The sequence below is a fragment of the Neofelis nebulosa genome, chromosome 4 (assembly GCF_028018385.1).
Source record: "Neofelis nebulosa isolate mNeoNeb1 chromosome 4, mNeoNeb1.pri, whole genome shotgun sequence".
NCBI classification, from domain to species: domain Eukaryota; kingdom Metazoa; phylum Chordata; class Mammalia; order Carnivora; family Felidae; genus Neofelis; species Neofelis nebulosa.
The window spans coordinates 52,856,503-52,880,188 of NC_080785.1; the positions used below are offsets into that span (position 1 = coordinate 52,856,503).

Genomic DNA, 23,686 nt, shown 5'->3' on the forward strand with positions numbered 1-23,686 from the left:
ACTTGCCTCTGGATGTGTTTCTTTGGGTCTAACCCTTGGAAGAGTGATTATATGGTATCTCCATCTTGATGGCCTTCTGTTCTTGCTTTCATATTGTCCCCCAGGAAGAAAAAGGAACCTTGGGCTGTCCTTAAAAGTATGTGTGAAGAGGACAGAGAACATCTGGCTGTTCATTTTCTTACAGGAGAGCTTTTGTCTCCTTCCTCCTATCTATGGACATTGATCTCTGGCCGGACTGGGGAAGAGAAAGTTTTTTTTTTTTTTTAATTTCTTTATTGAGGTATAATTGACACATCATATTATATTAGTTTCAACTCTACAATGTAATGATTCAATATTTGTATACATTGCTAAATGATCACTATAATAAGTCTAGTTAACAGCTGTCACTGTATGTAATTACAAATATTTTTTTTCTTGTGGTGAGAACTTTGAAGATGGACTCTTCTAGCAACTTTCATATATGTAATATAGTGATCCCCCTTACCTGTGGGCAGTATGTTCCAAGACCCCAGTGGATGCCTGAAACTGTGGATAGTACCTAACTCTGTGTATAATACATTTTTCCCTATGTATATGTACCTATGGTAGAGTTTAATTTATAATCCCTTAAATGCTTAATTTATAAAGAATAATAAAATAGAACAGCTATAACAATGTTCTGTAATAAAAGTTATGTGAATGTGGTCTCTTTATCTCTTTCAAAATATCATATCTTATGTACTGTACTCACCCTTCTTATGATGATGATAATCATGAGAGATGGTAAAATGCCTGTGTGATGAGATGAGGTGAGGTAAGGTGTACGATGTAGGTACTGTGATGTAGCCTTAGGCTACTCTTGACCTTCTGATGATTCATCAAAAGGAGGATCATCTTTCAGACGATGGCTGACCACGGGTTGTTGAGACAACACATAAGGGGGGGCCTACTGTACAGTTACTAACTAGAGTTCCTATGCTGTACATTACATCCTCATGACTTATTTATAACCGGAAATATATACCTTTTGCCCCCCTTCACCCATTTTATCCACCCCCAACCTCCCACCTCTGGCAACCACCAATCTGTTCTCTGTACCTATGAGTTCTTGTTTTTGTTTGTTTTTCTGTATTCCATAGATCATACTGTATTTCTCTTTCTAAGTCTGGCTTATTTCACTTAGCACAGTGTCCTCAAGGTCCATCCATGCTGTCCCAAATGGCAAGATTTCATTCGTTTTTATGGCTGCATAAAATTCCATTGTATGTATGTATCACATTTTCTTCATTCGTTCATTAAAGGGCACTTAGGTTATTTCCACATCTTGGCTGTTGTAAATAATGCTGCATTGAATGTGGGAGTGCATATACCTTTTCAATCCAGTGTTTTGTGTCCTTTAGGTACTCAGAAGTGGAATTGCTGGATCATATGGTAGTTTTATTTTAAATTTTGAGACCTCTGCATGTGGTTTTCACAGTGGCTGCACCAATTTACATTCCTACCAACAGTACATGAGGATTCTCTTTTCTCCACATCCTTGGCAACACTTGTTATTTCTTGTCTTTTTGAAAGCAGCCATTCTCAGGTGATATCTCATTTTTTTTAAAGTTTATTTATTTATTTTGAGAGAGAGTGTGCGTGCATGTGCATGTAGGAGGGGAGAGGTAGAATCCCAGAACCCACATGGGACTCAATCCTGACATAGGGCTCAATCTCTTGAACTGTGAGCTCATAATCTGAGCTGAAATTAAGAGTCAGATGCTTAATTGACTGAGCCATCCAGGCGCCCCTCACTGTGGTTTTGATTTGCATTTCCCTGACGATGAGTGATGTTGGCCATTCTTATATCTTTTTGGGAAAAATGTCTATTCAGATCTTCTGCCCATTTTTTAAATTGGATTTTTTTAAACTATTGAGTTGTATGAATTCTTTATGTATTTTGGCTGATAACTCCTTATCAAATATATGATTTGCAAATATTATTTCTCTTTCAGTAGGTTGCCTTTTCATTTTGGTGATGGTTTCTTTTGCTGTGCAGAAGTGAAAACTAAAGTTTGATGTAGTCCCACTTATTTTTACTTTTGTTGTTTTTGCTTTTATTTTTGCTTTTGGTGTCAGATTAAAAAAATCCTCAGCAAGCTCAATGTCAAGGAACTTACTACTTACATTTTCTTCTAAGAGTTTTATGGTTTTAGGTGTAATATTCAAGTCTTTAATTCACTTTAATTTAATTTCTGTGTATGGTGTAAGATAGTGGTCCAGTTTCATTCTTTTGCATGTGACTGTCTAGTTTTTTCTCCACACCATTTATTGACTGTCCTTCCCCATTGCATATTCTTGGCTCCTTTGTGATAAACTAATTGACCATATGTGCATGGGTTTATTTCTGGGCTCCTTATTCTGTTCCATTGATCTGTGTCTGTTCTTATGTCAGTACCATACTGTTTTGATTCCATTGCTTTGTAATATGGCTTGAAATAAGAGATTATGATGTCTCCAGCTTTGTTCTTTCTCAAGTTTGCTTTGGCTATTTGGGGCCTTTTGTGGTTCCATACAAATTTTAGAATTGTTTGTTCTATTTCTGTGAAAAATGCCATTGGTATTTTGATTGGGATTGTGTCAGATCTGTAGATTGCTTTGGGTAATATCTTAACAATGTTAACGTTAATTCTTCTGATGAGCACAAACTATCTTTCCATTTATTTGTATCTTCAATTTCTTTGATCAGTGTCCTATAGTTTTCAGTGCACAAGTCTTTCACTTCCTTGGTTAAATTTACTCCTAGGTATTTTATTCTTTATGATGTAAGTGTAAATGGTATTGTCTTCTTAATTTCTCTTTTGATTATTTGTTACTAGTGTAAAGAAATGCAACAGATTTCTGTATACTGCTTTTATGTCCTGCAACTTTATTGAATTTGTGTATTCTAATGGTTTTTTGGTGGAGAGTTTAGGGTTTTCTGTATGTAATATCATGTCATATGCAAATAGTCACAGTTTTTCTTATTTGGATGTGTTTCGATTCCTTTTCTTGCTGAATTGCTTTGGCTAGGACTTCCAATACTATGTTGAATAAAAGTGGTGAGAGTGGGCATCCTTGTCTTGTTCTTGATCTTAGAGGAAAGCCTTTCATATTTTCACTGTTGAGTTTGAGGTTAGCTGTGGGCTTGTCCTATACGGCCTTTATTATGTTGAGGTATGTTCTTTCTATACCTACTTTGCTTTGTCAAGAGTTTTTGTCATAAATAGATGTTGAATTTTCTTTTTCCGCATCTATTGAGATGGTCATATGATTTTTATCTTCATTTTGGTGTATCACATTGATTTGCAGATGTTGAACCAGCCTTGAATCCCTGGAGTAAATGGCACTTTGTCATGTCGTATTATCCGTTTAATACATTGTTGCATGGGCGCCCAGTGGCTTAGTCGGTTAAGTGTCCCACTTTGGCTTAGGTCATGCTCTTGCAGTTTGTGAGCTCAAGCCCGGTGTCAGGCTCTGTGCTGACAGCTCAGAGCCTGGAGCCTGCTTCAGATTCCGTCTCCCTCTCTCTCTGCCTCTTCCTCATTCACCCTCTGTCTCTCTCAAAAATAAATAAACATTAAAAGAATGAAAAAGGAGTGCCTGGGTGGCTCAGTTGAGTGTCCGACTTTGGCTCAAGTCATGATACCACGGTTTGTGAGTTTGAGCCCCGCATCAGGTTCTGTGCTGACAGCTCAGAGCCTGGAGCCTGCTTCAGATTCTGTCTCTCCCTCTCTCTCTGCCCCTCTCTCACTCTCTCTCTCAAAAATGAATAAATGTTAAAAAAATACATTGTTGAATTTGGCTTGCTAATATTTTATGAGGGTTTTGTGTCTGTGTTCATCAGGGATATTTGTCTTAGCTCTCTTGTGGCCTCTTGTGGTTTTTGTATCAGGGTAATGCTGGCCTCATAAAAGGAGTTTGGAAGCATCCCCTCCTTTTTTATTTTTTGGAAGGATTTTTAAAAACATTTTTTAATGTTTATTTTATTTATTTTTTTTAATGTTTATTTTTGAGAGAGAGAGAGACAGACAGACAGACAGAGTGCGAGCAGGGGCAGTGCAGAGAGAGAGAGGGAGACACAGAATCTGAAGAGGCTCCAGGCTCTGAGCTGTCAGCACAGAGCCTGAAGCGGGGCTTGAACTCACGGACCGCGAGATCATGACCTGAGCTGAAGTTGGAGGCTCAACTGACTGAGCCACGCAGGCACCCCGGAAGGATTTTTGAGAAGGATTAACTAATTGTTTTTTGAACATTTGGTGGAGTTCACCATTGAAGCTGTTTTTTCCTGGGCTTTTGTTTTTTGGGAGGTTTTTGATCACTGATTCAATCTCCTTACTAGTAATAGATGTGATCAGGTTTTCTATTTCTTTATGATTCCAGTCCTGCTGGAGATTTATTCCAACCAGGCATTTTAGAATTTTTGTGATAAATTATTCATCTATCCATCACCTGGTGGGTAGGATAGGCATGGAGGTAGGGGTAGGGTACTCTGGTAGGGTAGGTACAGAGGGTACTCTGTCCTCCAGGAGCTTACAGTTTTTCCAGAGGTCTTTTTTAATAAGAAACATTTTTTGAATAATTGGTGTGTTCACGTGGTTTAAATGTTACAAATCAAAAGAGAAAAGGGAAGGAGTGTCCTCCCGATCTTCCAGCCATCTAGTTCCCCACTCAAGCGGTAATTTCTGTGAATACTATCTTCTTTTTCTGAAGACATTCTGTCCATGTTATTCAGTGGCTCTTAATGGGGCTCGGGGGAGGTGGAGCTAATTTAGACAACCTGGGGAAAGTTTTCTAAGGGCACGTTGCCACAGCCACCAGGTGATGGGGTCAGGGAGAATGAGCAGGCAGAGATATTCTGAAAAAGATTCCTGGAGGACTTGGGTATAAACCCCCCTTCCAGCCCTACCTGTGGGTCCAGCTAGACAGGCAAGATCTTTACATGTGGAAGTGGACATACTAATACAAGAGTTTGCTAGAGATGAAGGTCACATTCTGGTACAGCCAGAGGGTGCCCTCGCCCAGAGGGGCAAGAAAGCAGTGGTGGGTCTGCTGTGGCTGGGGGGTTGGGAGGCTTTGTGAACAGTTACCATCTACAACCTTTCTGGACCTCCATGTGCCTCATTTATGAAACTGCTAATCTAGGGTTTTAAATTTTCTTTCCCCTTGAATCCGTGTAGTGGTCTGGAGGAACCCATAAACATCTTTAAATGTGTACATGAAACATGGAGGATTTTAATGTAAATGGATTACACTGAAACCTGATGGTTTTCCCACTTAGTGGGCCCAGGGTATCCCTGTTGCACAGGGATCTATGCTCTGGGGAGGCCATGGCCATGTTCTGGCCCCCAGGAGCTGCTCTGCATCCTGAGCTGCTTGCTGCCTGCTGGTGGTAACTAGGAAAGGAGATGGGAAAATTCCCTCTGAGCTGGCTTTGCAAAGAGTCCAATGAGGAATCCATTTCCCCCTGATAATTAGCTCCCTCTGTCTACATCAGGTCTTCTGTCCTCACTGAAGATGAGTAGGTCTGTGTGGTGTTGGGTTTCCAAAAGGTGGCAGCACTGTTCTGGGAAACAATCCCCAGATGGGTGGGGAGGGCCTGCCCTTGCAGCCCTGCCTGTGTAGCTCAGTGGAGTATTTGTGAGTCAGCCTGCGTGGGTCTTGTCCATAGTACTAACCTCCCCACTCAGCTGAGTGTCTCAGCTTTAGAGATGGACCCTGGCCAAGCCCTGGCTTCTGTTCTTAGCTTGTGGTGGGGTCAGCCCACAGGGGCCACTCTGAGGGCCACTAAGCCTCACAGGTGCGTGGCTGGATGGGCACACGTCCAAGGACTGGACCACCATCAGATGCAAAAGAAAGTTACGGTTCTGCAATGGACTTTGCTCCCTTTTGCTTCTGGTGTTTGGTGTGGGAGTTCTGGAGGGAGGTAGGCATTTTAAGCAATGCAGTCTTGGGCAGTTTAGGCTGATTTTTTTCTCTCCAAATAATTTAACATTGGCTAAGACAGCATCAAGCATTTGGTGGATCTGTTTAAGGCATGTGGTAGTGCAGTGATTTCTGGTGTGCCAGAGTCCCTTCAGACTCTGGGTGGCCTTCCATTGTCCCTCTGCTGTGAGTTCTGGGGTTTGGAAGCTGGATGTTGCTGCTTCTGATGTGTGTGTTCACATGGGCTTGGTTCAGTACCTGAACTGTAATTGAAGCAGCTGATTTTCAAGAATCTGCTAGAAGATGAAATTGTCTATACTGTCAGAGTAGAGCATCAGAAGGGTCTGGTTCAAAAGTATGTTCTGACTGGTGGATACACTGGTTCTCCTCTTCCAAGTCTGTGTCTCTAGAACCTGAACACAATCTTGGGAGGATTTACCTCTACATATCATTCTTTAAACTACACTGCTAACCCTCCTTTTCCTCCATCTTCTATGTGTTCTTTCACACAGAGATGCATATATATATATATATATATATATATATATATATATATATATACATACATACACATTTGAATGTTCATTAAGGCAAAGAGACAGAGAAGCAAAAAAAAAAACCCACAAGTTTTATTCATCCATTTATTCCAAAATTATATATGATTCCCTGCTATGTACTAGACACTGTCCTGATAGTAATTGGAGGGCACAGTCCCTACTTGCATGGAGTTTAGGGGGAAGAGGAAGATAATGTACAAATAAACAAATGTGCTAGAAAAGTATTAAGTCTAAATATGCTCTCCAGATAAGTGGTCTCAGGATGTGACAGTGTGACAGAGTTGTTACCGTGCACAGGGTGATCAGGAAATGCCTGCCACTCCTGAGGAGGTGACTAACATCAGCAAGATGTAGGAATTGGGACATGGCATTAAGGCTGTGGGGCAGGCACTCGCCTGTTGTGTTTAAGGCATGGAGAGAAAGCTGGAAGGTGGGATTGGCCATGGGCAGGGGCCGGATCACAGGATGTGATGTAGTCACTGAAGGTTTCTAAGCAAGTGAGTGAGAAAGTGCCTCCAATCCAATTAAATGACTCATATTCCCTTCAAGTGCACACATTGGGGTTTATTTTGGGCACCTCAGTAGAAGAACACCAGAAGGTAGTGGGAGCCAGCTGGAGTTCGTGTGGCATTTAACTCTGTGTTCTCTGCATGTCCTCTCCTCTAGACCCCACACTAGCCCCCTCGAGTAGAGCACTGTTCCCATCCATCTGTATAAGAAAAGCAAGGTGCGAAGGTAGAGTAATTAGCCAGCTGGAGGGGCAGAGCTTGAATTTGAACCCCACGGGCTGGGCTCCAAGCCCCTGTTTCATTGGCCTTCCTGGAATGGACCCCTGGGCAGCTTTTTGTAGTTGTTGTCAATTTTTTTTATTACTTAATTTAAAAAAAACCCCATGATTTATTTGTTTATTTATTTATTAATTCTGCACCCAGCATAGGGCTCCAAGTCATGACCCCAAGGTCAAGAGTCACACACTCCTCCTACTGAGCCACCCAGGCCCCATATTACTTACTTACCATGTGTGAAATGTTGTTATAATTTGCATTTCTTTGACACTACTAAGATTGAGCACCTTTTCATGTATCTTTACTTTTTTTGTTATAAAATATATATAACCTAAATTCTATCATTTTAACCATTTAAAAATGTTTATTTTTGAGAGAGAGAGGGAGAGAGAAGGCATGTACGTGCATGCACAAGCAGGGGAGGGGCAGAGAGAGGGAGAGAGCGAGAATCCCAACCAGGCTCTGCACTCAGCGCGGAGCCTGATGCAGGCCTTGAACTCAGGAACCGTGAGATCACGACCTGGGCTGAAATCAAGCGTCGGACACTTAGCCGACTGAAACACCGAGGTGCCCCTATCATTCGAACCATTTTTAAGTGTACAGTTCAGTGGCATTTCTAAAACTTTTTGTCACTTTCAAATAGAAACTGTGTAGCCATCAAGCAAGAACGCCTCATTCTCCTTCCTCCCAGCCCCTGGTAACCTTGAATCTACTTTCTACCATGATGAATTTGCCTAGTCTAGGTATTTCATATAGGTAGACTCATCCAATATTTGTCCTTTTTTGTCTGGCATATTAGACCTAGCATACCATCTGCAGGGTTGGTTCATGAGTCGGCATGCATCAGAACATTATTCCTTTTCGTGGTTGAATAGTGTCCCATTGTGTGTACATACCACATTTTGTCTGTCTATCCGATGATGGAGTTTCTACCCGGGACAGCTCTTCACATGGAGATAGGACCTTACTAACTACTCACTCCTGTTCTGAGGATACTTTCTGAACCCTGGAGAATCTGTGTTTGCCCCATGTCAGGGTGACCCTTACCTGTGTGTGGTTAGAGGTGCTGCTGAATTTTTTAAAGATAATTAATCTTGAATTATTTAAAAAGCTCAAGATGAACACTGTAACTGTTGCTGTGTCAATATGGACTCTCCTTAGGTTCTTTCCTGTCCACCTCATAGATGTATCGCGTCAGAGGAGAACCCCGCAGGGGTTATTTCATTGTTTACTTCTAAGCCTGAAATCTGTCTCCTGTACGTGGATAATTTAGCTTGTCCTGGAAATTCTCCAGAGTAGCCACATAGGAGCCCCAAGTCTGTGCTGGGGGGCCTTGAGCACAGACTGACTTCGGTTTCCTCATCTGTAAAATGGCATGAAACTCCTCCTAAGAGATTCTGTGTCCTTCCCAGACAGGTTAAGAAGCTCCTTTTTATTTCAAATCCAGTTTCTTCCTTGCTGTGGGAAGCCTGATCCTCTCTTCTCTTGAAGGAACTGGTCAGCATTCCCCCCATAATCCCACATTTCCTGTGATGGCTGTGGGCCCTCAGCTGTTGATGAAATGGTGAAACCGACTTTCCAGGGTGGAAAACGGGTGGATTTCAGCCCCTGCACTAGTTGGGTTTCTTTTCTTCGTCCTTGACAACCAGTGATGCTGTTCGGTAGGGAGCCCCCTGCCCTCCCGGGCAGCCTTTCTCTGGATGCCTGGAAGCTCCTGGGTGGCCTTGGAAAGTTTGAGTTGAGTCTTTCTGGATGAACTGCCCCCTCTCTCGTGGCCAGGAAAGAAGCAATGCTGGTTGTTACCCGCGTACTCTTGAGCCGCCGGCTGTGTGAGAGAAGATCCATTTGCTGCATCAATCTCCCCTGAGGCAGGAGGCCACTCACGGCCAGTTTCCCTTTTCAGAGCAATAAATCTGGGAAATCCTGTGCTGCAGCAGGTGCTGGAGAGGAAGAATGAAGTCCTGTGCGTCCTAACACAGAAGATAGTGACCACGCAGCAGTGTGTGATCTGGGAGCACATTCAGGTGGAGGAGCAGTGCGGCGGCGTGGTGGGGATCCAAACCAAGGTGGTGCAGGTGCGTGGCCGCCCCGGGGTGGAGGCACCGGGGCTGGAGGTCTCGGTCATCGTGACCCGGGTCAGGGGCCTCTTGGGGTTGTGTCTTCGTTTGTCAGGCCTCTTCTGTAGTGAGCTAATAGAAACCCAACTCAAATTGGCTTAAACAAGAAATAATGTATTGGCTCGTGTAACTGAAACATTCAGGGGAATCTGAGTTCAGTTGCTGCTAGAAGGGAAATTGGGCAGACGGTGTATGCTGCCTCCCCTGGGGTAGAGTCCCTGTCAGGTACGTGCTCTCCTTGTGGTGTGGTGGCTCTTTGCTGCCACCCCAGGGGAGTGTGCTTCAGTGCCGGCTCTCACCATCGTCACTTGTACCCATTTCTGAAGCAGACCCAAGGCCAGGGCAACACAACCCTCGGAATGGTCAGGTGCCTTCCCCAAAAGAAAATGGGTCAAAGGAGCACTGGTCAGGCCAATACACAGATAGCTACCAGAGCCTTATGGAGCCAGAGGTCTCAAAATGACCACTTTGGGATCGCTTGCCTCAAATTCTTTGTGGACTGAGCTAGGGAAGGTAAAGAGCAGTACGTGTGTCTATACACAGGAAAACAGATGCTTCTGGATTAAAATAGAAGCAGTCTTATTACCAGGCTGATCCCTGAGCCAGTACTAGTCTTCTGTGGAACAGGAAGCTATCAACCCCAAACTGTTTCTTCCACAGTCTACCATGGTGTCTGATGACCTATTCTCAGAGATTTGTTTCTTGGAGTGACTTTTGACTTTTTCCAGAGGACCTGGGAAAGTTGTATTTGGAAGGAGGTGGAGACAGAGGTTGGGTCTGGACGTGGACTCTCCTTGGGGCAGGAAGGCTGGATAGCAGCGATGAAGGAGGGGCCTGATGGGAGGCGGCTTTGGCCAGCCCTGCCATTGTTTCTGCCTGTGGTGACCCCACTACAGGCCTGGCGCCTGCCTGGAAATCAGGAAGCTGGCTGTCCTCCCACCAACTGGGATCAAGTTGCTAAAAGGGGTCTCTGATCTCCAGTGTTGAGGCAATGATCTCCTCAGGCCGTCCTGGGAAGGGGTCATATTTATAACAGTGTTGGAAGGACAGAGCTCTGCTGCCTGACCACTTGGCGTCTCCTGGAAATCCTCCTCTCATGCCTCCAGCACCTCCCCTGGGCTTATTTAACAGCCAGTGTGCCAGCCACAGGGGTCTGGAATGATGCCCCTGGGGAGGTCCTTGCTCTTGGCTAGTTCTCCCAGTCAGGCACTGACATTGTCTGGGATTGTCATCATTGTCCAGGCTGTCACAGTGGTTACCATAATCCTCCGTGAGGGAAATGACAAGTTACCTTGCTCATTTATCTGCTTTATTCAGTACTGTTGACCTAGTCTCATTATCCCCCACACTCTGGAATCTCATTCCACAGAAGTTTGGCCATTTACTTCCCAATATGTGCATCACATCATGAGGCCCACAAGGATCACATCCTTAGATCTGCTGATTGGCTCCTATTTTCCACTTCGTTCCTCCGGCATTTGCTCAATGTTTTTGTATGCAAGGCCCAAGGCTGGCCACAGTGGGGAGGCAGAGAGAAGCCTGGGGAAGTCTGAGCTCATGGGGGCAGCTTGTGCTCTCACTCACAGGTGTCAGCGAAGGAGGATGGGAGTGTCATCAAGGACACCAACGTGGTGCTGGAGATCCCGGCTCCCACCACCATAGCCTACGGCGTCATCGAGTTGTACGTGAAACTGGATGGCCAGTTTGGTGAGTGCCTCCTGCCCTGGGTGTTAGGGGAAAGAGATGGGAAGTGTGGGGATGACAAGTGTGGATGAACTTTCACCAGCACGGCACAGGGTCTATGCTGTGGGCATGCCATCAAACAGACTGTGGATCGGCCCTGGTGCCATGGTGTCCGTGAGGCAGGTTGTGGATGTCGCTGAGCATTAACTCTCCATCTCTGGAACGGGAAAGGCATTCCCTCACCGAGCTGTGGTCAGGATTACATGCGATGAGGCATGTGAAGTGCCTGGCATAGTGGTTGTTTATTAACAGCCTCAGCTGTTAATAATACTATCAGCATCCCACCTTCCTTCCCCCAACATGAAGCCAAAAATGCTCCACTTGACCTTGCTCTGTTGATCACCAGTGTGTTCAAAGCTGGGAGATCCTGGTCATTGCATCATTTGAAGAAAACAAGGGCTTTAGCGTAGCTCATGTTTGCTGATCTTAGATGCTCACGGCTCCTTCCTCCTGCTCTTCCTGAGAAGAGGTTGTGTCGAACCTAAGAAAACTGACCACTTCTTGGAGACATGAATGAATAAATGTAACATAATAATTGACTTTTTAAGGTATGGTAATGGTATAGTTATGTTTATTAAAAAAAGAGTCTTCTGTTAGAGATTATACTGAAGTCTTCACAGATGAAATGGTAACATGTCTGTGGATTGCTTCAAAAATAGTCCAGGTGGAATGTAAAGGGTGTATGCGTGGGGTTGGAAGAGGTAAAGAACAATTGTTGGAGCTGGTCACTGGGTATGAGGAGGTTCGTTGTACTACTCTATTCTTGCACCATTTCACGTTTTCCATAATGAAAAGTTTTAAAAGGTGTGCCTTGATACACCATGCACATATCTCTTGGTGTCCCCTGTTCTTCTCCTGTTTGTATTCTGAAGTGGCAGGTTAGGGAAGAGGAAGTTGTCCAGGAGGCAGCTTTTTGTGTGCACTTGGCCCACACGAGTTAACTATGGCATTGAGCTACAAGTATAGGCACTTAGAACACTGATGGTCCTTACCTGACAGTCACAAGCTCCTGGGCACATGAGGAGCCAAAGAAGAGATGTGTGAGGCCCAGAATGCAATGGTGGAGCCTCCGCTTTCTTTTCACACATGGGGCAGCCTGCATTTCAGGGAGGTGACACAGAGTGAGGATGTCAGGTTTTTAGACATCGTTCTGCAGAGACTCCTTAGGAATGCATGAACTAACAGAAATACCAAGAATTGTGACCTACAGGCTTCAGGCCATGGTTCCAGATTTGCGTCCTTGTTTGGCATTTTTATGATTTTATTCTGTCTCTTTGGAAGTCTTCTACTTGAACAAGATTGTCGCTCCTGTTTTTGTTGTCAGCATGTTACCACATGCACTTACGTGATTCCAGCCCAAGATGTTTAGGCCCGGTTATCCTGTCCAGATGGGTTGGTAGTCGAGGGGTCACATTTATTAGCCTTTGGAAAACTTGGCCTGCACCCAAGGATGCCCATGAGTGCTCTGAGGACCTTTGGTGGCCGAGACCAGGCTGGGGCTACCACTTAAGGCTGTGGGGCCTGTGGGGATCCCCTTCCTGTTTCTCTGAGGAGGTGGCAGTGCCCTGCCACTTGCAGCTCTGGTGGGGCACGTGCAGAGGGCCTCTCTTTCTCAGACAGGATTGGAAAGACACAGCCTTGTCTGGCTGGCTCTCCTGTTTACATTTCAATTTCCAGCCTTTTATCTTGGCTGGCTTCTGCTGTCTTTGAAAATATGCTCCTCTTTGTGCTGTTGAGAAGAGGTCCCCAGGGGAAATCATGGAGGTTCTTTTGGCTCACTTCCCTCACCCCGGCCTAGGAAGCCCCGCTCCATTGCCCTTTCCCACTGCCGAATCTGTGCCTGTGCAGCCTGGTGGCCAGGCTGACTTTCTGTGCGACTCATAGCCTGATTTTTAAGCCAGTTTTGCTCCCCCCTGCCTTTTCCCCCATCTGTGTTCCACGGAATATTCTGATCTGGCTTCATAAACATAGATTTGCAGGGGCCAGAAGGGCCCTTAAGAGGCTGCCTGATGTCTCCTCCCCACCTTCTGAGAGGGGATACATTGGACAAGGATCCTGTTTGTCCTCTGAAACTTTATGTGGAGGCCGACTCCTCTGAGTCCCTTGTGGGAGGCACCATGTGGCCTGTCGAAGCCAAGAGATTCTCTCATCCATGACCCCTTCCTTCACTAATAGCTCTCCTCTTATAGCCAATCATAGACGTCGTTTTATGGTTTTGAACTTTAGCCTTGTACTTCGTACAATTAGGCATTATGCCAGTGTCCTTTCAGTGCATACTTCTGATTGGATGCCCTGTGGACATGAACCTGTGCCCCTGACTCAGCCTCGGTCAGTGCACTTGTCTGCAGGTCTACTGGCCCCAATAGCATTTCCCCACCAAGTCCCGCCACACACTCTTAATTGGCTTCCCCGCTTCTGTGAATCTTTCCCCATCTGTTCCATCCTAGCAGTATAACTAATATGATTCTTTAAAAATAAAAATGTGGCCATTTCATACACCTGCGTAAACACCCTTCAAGGGCTCCTTTTGTCCCAAGACAAAGTCTGCATTTCAGGTGTGTTGTGGTCCAGCCCCAACAGGTGTCTAGCCTTCCTTCTAATCTCCAGATGCTGTTGATGTAGCCATCTGGCCAGAGTTAACCCACTGTCTAGGAACACTCGTCTGGCCCTTATTCCAGAGCCCCATGACTGCCTGTGTGCTCTCTGCCCTCTTTGTCCAGCTAATTCTTACCAAACTTTAGGAGGCTCCTTAGACACTGCTTCATCCACGAAACTTTTTCTGGTTCTCTCTCTGCTCTTGCCATTTTGGCTTCAGGGACCTGTGCACCTCCTCCAGTACCCCTATGCTATGTCTTCCCACTTGTAACATACTTACTTACTGTTGAGGCCTGGACTATAGTCCTTTTGTGTCACTGGCTCTTGGCACAGTGCCCAACACCGAAAACAATGAAAGAATTGGCAGTGTCTCCAGGGGTCCGTGCATGTGTATAGGCAAGAGTGGTGCTGATGCCATAGACTCCTAAATTACCAGCTGGGGGGCCTGCCTGGCTCTTGGCAGGATTTGAGCCTATGTTAATTGTCATGGTGGCTGTCTTGGGGGAGCAAGGTTAACACCTGAAGCCTGGTTCACATTCATCTGCCTCAGTGCCTGGTGCCAAGGGCACAGTGAGCCAGGGGTACCCCAGGTGCCCCAGATGCCCAGGGGTCGGATGAGTGCAGAAAGGAAGGATTGTTTCATTTGTCTTTAGATAGCCATTTGATTTTTGTCATTAGTACCCACAAGCAAGTAAAAATATGTGCTAATCCTCATGCCATCCATATTTTAATTCTGTAGCCTGTGCTTAAGTACACAAATGATTAAATAGAAGCATAAGGGGCACCTGGGTGCGTCAGTCAGTTAAGTGCCCGACATTGGCTCGGATCATGATCTCACGGCTTGTCGGTTCCAGCCCCATGTCAGGCTTCTGTGCTAACAGCTCAGAGCCTGGAACCTGTTTCGGATTCTCTCTCTCTCTCTCTCTCTCTCTCTCTCTCTCTCTCTGCCCCTCTCCCACTCCCACTCTCTCTCTCAAAAATAAACATTAAAAACAATTTAAATAGAAAGATAAAAAGAGCCCTAATTCATGAGTGCACTTGCTATTTTTGCTTATTAAGGACATAATAACTATCACATAACTGTTACCTTAGGTTCTTAAATATGGACATATTTAAGGAAATATTTTATTATTTAGAAAAAACTTATGGAAAATTTATACATGTTCAAAAGTAGAGATAATACTATGAACTCCCATGTACCAGCTTTAATAACTGGGTTGATTTGTGTTTCATCTACAACTTGACCACCTCCCTTCATCCCATTCAATAATTTTGAAACAAATCCTAGGCATTGTATTGCTCTATCTATAAATACTTCAGTATATCTGAAGATGAGCCTTTTTTTTTTTTTTTTAAAGACAAGTTTTGCCTTTATATAGATTCATGGAGACTGTATTTATTTGAGTCTGGTCTTTTCACTCAATACATTTGTAAGATTCACTTATACAATTGCAGAAATCAGAAATTCACTTTTATTTTTTATTTTTATTTCTTTTTCAATATATGAAGTTTATTGTCAGATTGGTTTCCATACAACACCCAGTGAGAAATTCACTTTTAATTGTTGAGTATTATTTTATTTATTAATGAATAAAAGACAAGACTTGAAAACTACAACCACATACCACTCATATACTTATATTGTCAATACTTTAATATCATCAGTTCAATCAAATCAAATTTATTAATCAAATTCAAATTTTTTGTTTCAAACATGGGAAGATGTTTGATTTGGCTTTATTAAAAAGAAAACCACTAGGGACACCTAGGTGGCTCAGTTGGTTTTGTGTCTGACTTGGGCTCAGGTCATGATCATGCGGTCCGTGAGTTCAAGCCCTGCATCAGGCTCTGTGCTGACAGCTTGGAACATGGAGTCTGCTTCGGATTCTGTCTCTATCAAGAATAAACATTAAAAAAATTAAAAAAAAAGAAAAAAGAAAACCACTGGCCCCAACTGCTGTCATTTTAAAATGTACTCAATTGAATTTTTGCTATTTAACAGTTTGTTCAAGTTAGGCTAAGGAAATACTTCTGATGTTGAAAAGATTGCCTCCCACCTGTTCAGAGAGGACACACTGGAGAGCTTTATGTTGAGAACAACCATTTTCCTGTATTTCTAGGAAGTGGCTGACTTTTCATCAAACAGTGTAATGTGTAGGAAGTGGGCTTATGGGGTCAGAGAGTGGATGTGTTCCCCTCCACCCCCCAACTTCCCTATTAAGTAATCCTGGGTTTGAGATGTGCCAACAAGTCTCAGCTGACCCTGTGCCTGGCTTGTCCTTTTCTCCCACATTACAGAATTCTGCCTCCTACAAGGGAAGCATGGTGGCTTTGAGATTCACAGAAGTGACTATGTCTTCCTGGACCTTTCGTCCTTTGAAGAATTTCCGTTTTGGGAAATGCCAGATTCTGGACCAGGACCATCTGCCCTGGATTGGCCGCTGAATGTTTTAAAACAAGGTATTGTCAGCAGGGTGGGCTGTGGTGATCTGATTGCTGCTTTAGTACTATACTTCATGAGGTGAGGTGGCCTTCAGGAGCGGTGACTCCTCAGCGACTTAATGGAGAACACTTGAGAACAGAGGGAACAATGCTTCCAAGTCAGACCTAGTCCACTCAGCAGGATGCACCTCTGTGGAATCTTAGGGAACCTCAGGTCTTGGGTGCCATGTTTTGAGGAAAGGGTGGAAGACTAAGGAGTGAAAGAGTCTGGGCTTTGGCATTTTCTTTCATTTTATCCATAGAAGACTCGCAGACTATTAAAAGTAGCTAGTTAGCAGCAAAGAGCGATATCCCAAATTTTGCATCTGTTTCATTACATTCCAGCCTTCACTGCCAGCACAGGCAAGGCTTTCGTCAGCATTGCAAAATGCTCTCTTGGGGGCTCTTTATCCACGTGGCTTGAAGCCCTGCATCCGGTGAGGAGGAGGGGAGTACCTGTGACTTGCCTGCAGCAATTCCTTTTATTCTTCATAGGATTTTGTGTTTTAAAAAGTTGGCTTTTCTTGTGGTGGTGTGGGCGGGCGGGGGGTGGGGGCGGGGAGGAGTGCAGTATGTAGCCAAAGAGGAAATGGACAAGGAAAAGGGGAAACAAATAACTGGGTAAGAACTTGGTAAAAAGAGCTAGAAACAGCTCAGAATGATCTGGAGAATGGCCAGGAGGATAAGAAGAGACTGTCATCTAAGGGGCTTCAGAGGGTCCCAAACTAGAAGATACTTCTCTTTCTGTAGCAAAAGCATCAGGGTTGGAAGAAATGGCAGGGAAGGATAGGGCTTTTCCATCTTGCAGGGCTGCGGGCCCCTCCTCTGCCTCCTTGAGACTGACAGTTGGGTCTGACTTCCAGCTGCCATTGAAGCATGGTCGTAGGTTAGGACACAGCAGAGTGGCCCTGCAGCCATGTACTGTGCTCCAGGGAAGGGACAAGAGTTCATGGACTGCAGCTTATCATTTCCTTTCCCACCAGTCCACTCTGTCAGTTGGCCATTCAAATCAGCCTGATGTGGAGTAGGGTGGGGGCCAGCCTGGCCTTTATGCCCTTGGACTTTACACCAACCAGGAAAGCTCTTCTCTCCAGGATGGCATGGCAAAGACCTAGCTGTATTTATAGAGAAGTATTTGAATGGGTCAGTGACTGATGTGACCTGTTCCTCTCCATGGGGCTCTCTGACCATTGTGTGCTGGAATTTGCCATCAGCAGAGGTAGTGCATTATGTATTAGTATGCATTTCTGCATATGAAACGGTTTTGGTTTATCAAATCTTGTTTTTAAATCCTCACTGGGCTTAATTTACTAGAAGTATTTCAGTGTTGTTTAAAAAAATACAGAAAAGATTTTAAGGAGAGAGCCTCAAGCATCCTGCAGAAGATGTGCATAACCCAGCTGTGGGTCTGTGCACCTGCCCATTCTCCAGGATGGGTGAAGAATAATGAATGGGAAAAATGGAATGGCTGGTGTTTGCCATAAAAATAGGGTGCCAGACTCTTTGAAAAGTAAGCATTAAATATTAAAGGATAAAAATATGCATGGTATTAAAAGAAAGGACATGGAAAATAATGGACTTTGGAGTCTGCATGGCTGCAAAGCCCTATCAAAGTATTGAGTGATGGTTAGTAATTCAGCCTTGATAATTGACTTCTGTAGAAATCATGCTAAAGAGGAGTCTAAATAATTGATTAGACTTTTCCAGAAAGTAGACTTAATATTTAGTAAGTCCTCAGAAAAAAGAGTTAAGTCTGAAATGAATTCGGGTGGCCCTCTTTCTTTTCTCTTTTTGTTCCCCTTCTTTCTTCTTGCAGTAGTGTGAGTGGTTATTGAAAAACACGCAAGGTGTTATCTAGCTCGATGTCTTTTGCTTCCTAGTTCCATTGTGTGTTACTGCATGTGTTTCTGCATGTGTCTTTCAAAGAACTGAGGACAATTACTATAAAAAGCAAAGGCTCCTGTCCCTTGTTCTGAGACACGCATGGGAGTCACGATGCTCGGTGTGCTCTGCTGTTTTCACAGGGACTCTGCTCTTGGAGAGGGATTTCCATCTGTTTTTGGAGCTGCCAGAACAGCAACAGACAGCACTTAGTGACATCCTCCAGGCGGTCCTGTTCGATGAAGAATTGCTTGTGGTCCTGGAACAAGTGGTAAGACCACAGACCTCTCAAGGCAGTGCTGCTTCTACCTGGGTTTTCGGGAGATGTGGACAGGCTAGACCTCTTGGGATGAGGCTGTGAGCTGGGATAAAATTGCATTTAAAATTTCCTCACTTCCTTTAAACCTTAAAGCTTCTTTTTTCTTATTCCCAGATCCTTAGTTATCTAAATGCAGAAAGGTAGCTGATGTCAAGAATCGAAGTGCAGATTGGTTCCCTCGGGCTGTCATAGCAAATTACTACAAATTATCTTACAGTTCTGGAGGCCCGAAGTCTGAAGCTGAGAAGTCAGCAGGGCCATGCTTCCCCCATAGGCTCTAGGGGAGGATGCTTCCTTGCCTCTTCCAGCTTCTTGTGGCTCCTGATGCTCCTTGGCTTGTGGCCACACTGCTACAGTCTCTACTCTGTCTTCCTATGCCCCTGTCTTCTGTGTTGATGTCTTCTCCTTTTCTGTCTCTTAAAGGACCATTGGATGGTCACCATTAGATGTAGGACCCATTCCAGCCTAGGAGCATCTCATCTTGAGATCCTTATTTTAATTATATCTGCAAAGACTCTAATTCCAAATAAGGTCAAACTCTAAACTTCCAGGTGAACATATATTTTGGGGGCCTCTATTCAGCCCCACTACAAGGGGGCTGTGTGGCAGAGTCCAATAGGTCAATTTATTCTATTTAGAATAGATTGAAAAGCAGGCCTTTGCATTTTTTTTGGTTTGTAGCAGCAGGATTTTCTGGTTGAGTTCCTTAACTATTAGTTGTACAAATGGTAAAGGACACACCACCTGGCAACCTGCCAGACTTTGTACTCTCCTTCCTTAAGGGGGCTAGAGCAGATGATTTATATGATAGGTTTTTCTTTTCTTTTTTCTATTATTCAGAGATTTTGAACTCTGATTTTCTGATTCAATGCTTTTATGATTTCCAGAAGAGCATTCATGTTATTTTCCACTCTTGAAATTGGACTGTACCAAAAGAGCTTGGCCACCGGTGGGGGACCCTATAATTGTAGAGAGAGTCTAACAGTCCAAGACATCTGGGTGTTCTGGGTGATGTGCAGCTCAGAGGTGGGTGTACTAGCCCCAGGGAGAACACACATGTTTCAAAAAGCCCCCTGACTTATACTTCCTAGAATAGCTCCAAGAGGGAAATATCAGACCAGTAGTACATTTGGAAAGAAGATCAGGTGTCCTGTCAAGTGCAGGAGAAAGAAGCTTCCCAGGTAGTGGGGGCCAGTGGGCTCTTCTACGAATGCATCTGATGTGAAGGTGATGATGGAGGAGAGCTCACTCCTTACTGGCAGGGCCACCCGCCTTCCAGCAGGTCCAATGCTCATGAATGGGGCTGCCCTGGGTCTAGCTGGGAATGTGGTTGGGGGCTGCTGTGCCAAGTTTAAAGCTGGATAACATGATGGGATAATGTTTTTATGTTCCCCTCAGTGCTGCATGTAGTCACTTGTTCCTGATCTCTGGTACGACTGGACAGACCCTGCCCTGTCCTGGAAGGCTTTCCTGTATCCGTTTTACCCTTGCTGTGAAAGAATAGTACCTGGGCAAGGCTGTTTACTCTTCTTATGAGGAAATCTAACCTGGCGGATTAGTAATTTAAAAACAGAAAGGAATTAGGGTTTTGCTTTACTTGGGAGATGGTGGAAGGGCAAGGGGGTGCATGTCATGGGGCAGAGAGGCTCAGCTTGGCCTCTGGCTTTACTACATCCATCTCTTTTCTCTTCCTTATGCAGTGTGAGGACATATTAAGTGGCCTGTCACTCCCAATGGCAATACTGGGGAAGCTGACGCCCCCACAGCAGCAGGGCCTCATGGCTTTCCTGTGTCTGGTGGGGTACAGAATGCAGGGCAAGTGTCCAGGCCCAGAGGATGCAATCAGCAACCAGGAACTCTTTTCTACAGCCTACTTCTTGGTCAGTGCACTAGCAGGTATGGAAAGAGAGAAAGAAGTGCTGTTGTGGCTTTGAAATTGCTTTGCTTATTGTTGTGGAAGATGTGGTAAATATGGTTACTTCCCTTTCAGCAGTACAGGGAGGGTAAGTGAAAGGCTGAGGAAACTTATATCATTGCCATGGAAAGTCACAGACTTGAGTGTGATGCCAGCTTCCTCTACTCTCTCTTTTCTCTTCCAAGGAGGGCTGTCTGCAGGCACATACCCTCAGCGGCACAGGAAGGCATCTTCTCAAACACAGCCTGTGATTCATACTTGAGCCCTGACACTGCTGCATGGAAGTGGCTTCCATCTGCCTACTGCTTTTTCCTCCAGTGTTTTGGTACTTCTGACCCTCATTGCAGACTTATTGGCCACCTTGTGTACATTTGGGCAGGGAGACTGTAGAGAGTATCCCAATGCACTAGGATACTGGGCCCAGCAGCAACACAGCTTCCACGATGGTCCTGGGATGGCCCTTCTGGAGCACAGTGGTACAGTGGTTATCTAGCAGTGGACCCTGCCCTGCCACTCCTCTATCACTCCCATCCAGGATTCACCATGCCAGAGGGTCTTGGGTATCAGAAGGTAGTCATCCTATGTAAGGAGGCTGGGCTTCCAGTTCCTTCTTGGAAAGGCAAGACCTGGCACAGCAGCCTAGGATCTCTGTCCCCACAACTTCCCTTCATGATGATATTAGTCAAGGTGTTGACTTCCTGATGCATTCATGGCTGCTCCCCAGCACCACAGACAAACAGAGGCCAAGGAGATTGTCAGGTTTTAAAAAATTAATCAGACAGGATCCCTCTTGCTAGCTCTACGTGCCAACGAATACATGTTACGTATATATGCTATGAATATATGCTGTGTTCGAAGTCATGGATACATGTTTTAACTAGGACAGGACATAAAATAGAGGCCTGTGGAACACTACTAGAGACCCTTCCTCCCTGATGTTAACATCAGTGTACTCGAGTCTTTCGATATAGCCATTCTATTAGGGGCTAATCTACGGGCCAGAGTTTTCCAGTTTGTGAAGGGCCTTTTCTTTTTTCACATACCCTATTACTTGTTGAAATATTTCTATCAATAGCCTAGTTCAGTGATGTGAAATATGCAGTATGTGGCTGAAATGGTGAATGCATCACAGTCCCCTTCTCCTTGAAACCTGGACAAAGTTTCAAATTCTCTGCAGCCTTGCACATAGGCAGCCACTGGGAGTTGACACGTAACCTGAGATTTACTTGCTGTTTCTGACAACAAGTTGTCAGAACAACTGCTGTCAGTTGTTTTGGATGCTCAACTGACTGAGCCACCCAGATGCCCCTATCAGTTCTAGTTTTTTGATGGGAGTTTTCTGGGTTTTCTATACATAGTATAATGTCATTTGCAAAGAGTGAAAGTTTGACTTCTTCCTCGCCAGTTTGAATGCCTTTTTTATTGTTGTCTGATTGCTGTGGCTAGGGCTTTTAGTACTATTATGTTGAATAAAAGTGGTGAGAGTACACATCCTTATCTTGTTCCTGACCTTAGGGGAAAACTCTGTTTGTCCCCATTGAAGATGATGTTAGCTGTGGGTTTTTCATAAATGGCTTTTATTATGTTGAGATAAGTTCCCTCTAAACCTACTTTGTTGAGGGTTATTACGATGAATAGATGTTGTGCTTTGTCAAATGCTTTTTCAGTGTCTATTGAAGTGATCATTTGGTTCTTAGCTTTTCTCTTATTAAAATTTTTTTTATTTTTTTATTTTTGAGAAACAGGGAGAGGGGCAGAGAGAGAGGGAGACACAGAATCTGAAGCAGGCTCCAGGCTCTGAACTGTCAGCATACAGCCCGACACAAAGCTTGAACTCATGAATCATGAGATCATGACCTGAGCTGAAGTCAGATCCTTAACCAACTTATCCTTTCTCTTATTGGTGTGATGTATCACATTGATTTGTGAATATTGAATCAACCTTGCAGCCCAGGAATAAATTGCATTTGGTCATGGTGAATGATTTTTTAAATGTATTGGGTTTGGGTTCGGTTTGCTAGTATCTTCTTGAGGATTTTAGAATCCATGTTCATCAGAGATAATGGCCTATAATTCTGTTTTTTTTTTGTTTGTTTGTTTGTTTTGTTTTGGGTTTTTTTGGTGTTTTCATCTGGTTTTGCTATCAGGATAACACTACTCTCATAGAATGAATTTGGAACTTTTTTCCTTCCTTTTTATCTTTTGGAATAGTTTGAGAAGCATAGTTATTAACTCTTCTTTAAATGTTTGGTAGAATTTGCCTATGGAACCATCTGGTCCTGGAGTTTGGTTTCTTGGGAGTTGTTTGATTACTGATTCAATTTCTTTGCTGGCAATCTATTCAAATTTTCTATTTTTTTTTTTTTCCTGTTTTGGTAGGTTATATGTTTCTAGGAATTTATCCATTTCTTCTAGGTTATCCAGTTTTTTGACACATAGTTTTTTATACTACTCTCATATAGTTGTATTTCTGTGGTGTTTGTTATTTTTAATCTCTCATTTGTGACTTTATTTGGGTCCTTTCTCTCTTTTTTCTTGATATGTCCAGCTAGAGGTTTATCAATTTTTTTGTCCCCCTCCCCCCCAAAGAACCAGCTCCTGGTTTCATTGATTTTCCATTATTGTCTTAGTTTCTATATCATTTATTTCTGTTCTAGTCTTTATTATTTCCTTCCCTCTGCTGGTTTTAGGTTTTGTTTGTTCTTTTTCTAGCTCCTTTAGGTATAAGATTAGATTGTGTATTTGACATTTTTGCTGTTGGGGCAGGCCTATATTGCTATACACTTTCCTCTTATGACTGCTTTTGCTGCATCCCAAAGGTTTTGGACCATCATGTTTTCATTTTCATTTGTTTCCATGTAATTTTTAATTTTGTCTTTAATTTCCTGGTTGACTCATTTATTGTTTAGTAGCATGTTATTTAACCTCCATGTATTTGTGGTATTTCCGGATTTTTTCTTGTGGTTGACTTCTAGTTTCATAATGTTGTAGTCAGAAAAGCTGCATGGTATGACTTTGATCTTTTTAAGTTTGTTGAGGCTTGTTTGTGGTCTAATATGAGGTCTGTTCTGGAGAACGTTCCTTGTACACTTGAAAAGAATGTGTATTATGCTGTTTTAGGAAGGAATGTTCTGAATATAGCTGTCAAATCTATCTGGTCCAGTGTGTTGCTCAAAGCCATCTTCTTGCTGATTTTCTGTTTAGATAATCTGTCCATTGATGTAAGTGGGGTGTTAAAGTCCCCTACTGTTACTGTATTATTATAGATTAGTTATTTCCTTTATGTTTGTTATTAACTCCTTTATGTATTTGGGTGCTCCCATGTTGGATGCATAAATATTTCAATTTTTATGTCTTCTTGCTGGATG

The 23,686-nt window shown here is 43.8% G+C and overlaps 1 protein-coding gene across 2 annotated transcripts in view; it reads left to right on the top strand.

Moving 5' to 3' along the window:
• The window catches only part of GSDME (gasdermin E), a 64,221-nt gene that overhangs the window by 30,865 nt on the left and 9,670 nt on the right, over positions 1 to 23,686 (top strand). For both annotated transcript variants that reach the window (XM_058724802.1, XM_058724803.1), the window contains 5 exons: positions 9,171 to 9,342; positions 10,971 to 11,091; positions 16,021 to 16,182; positions 18,228 to 18,355; positions 20,104 to 20,299. In XM_058724802.1, the coding sequence (XP_058580785.1) occupies positions 9,171 to 9,342; positions 10,971 to 11,091; positions 16,021 to 16,182; positions 18,228 to 18,355; positions 20,104 to 20,299 (779 nt within the window). The remainder of the gene's footprint in view (positions 1 to 9,170; positions 9,343 to 10,970; positions 11,092 to 16,020; positions 16,183 to 18,227; positions 18,356 to 20,103; positions 20,300 to 23,686) is intronic.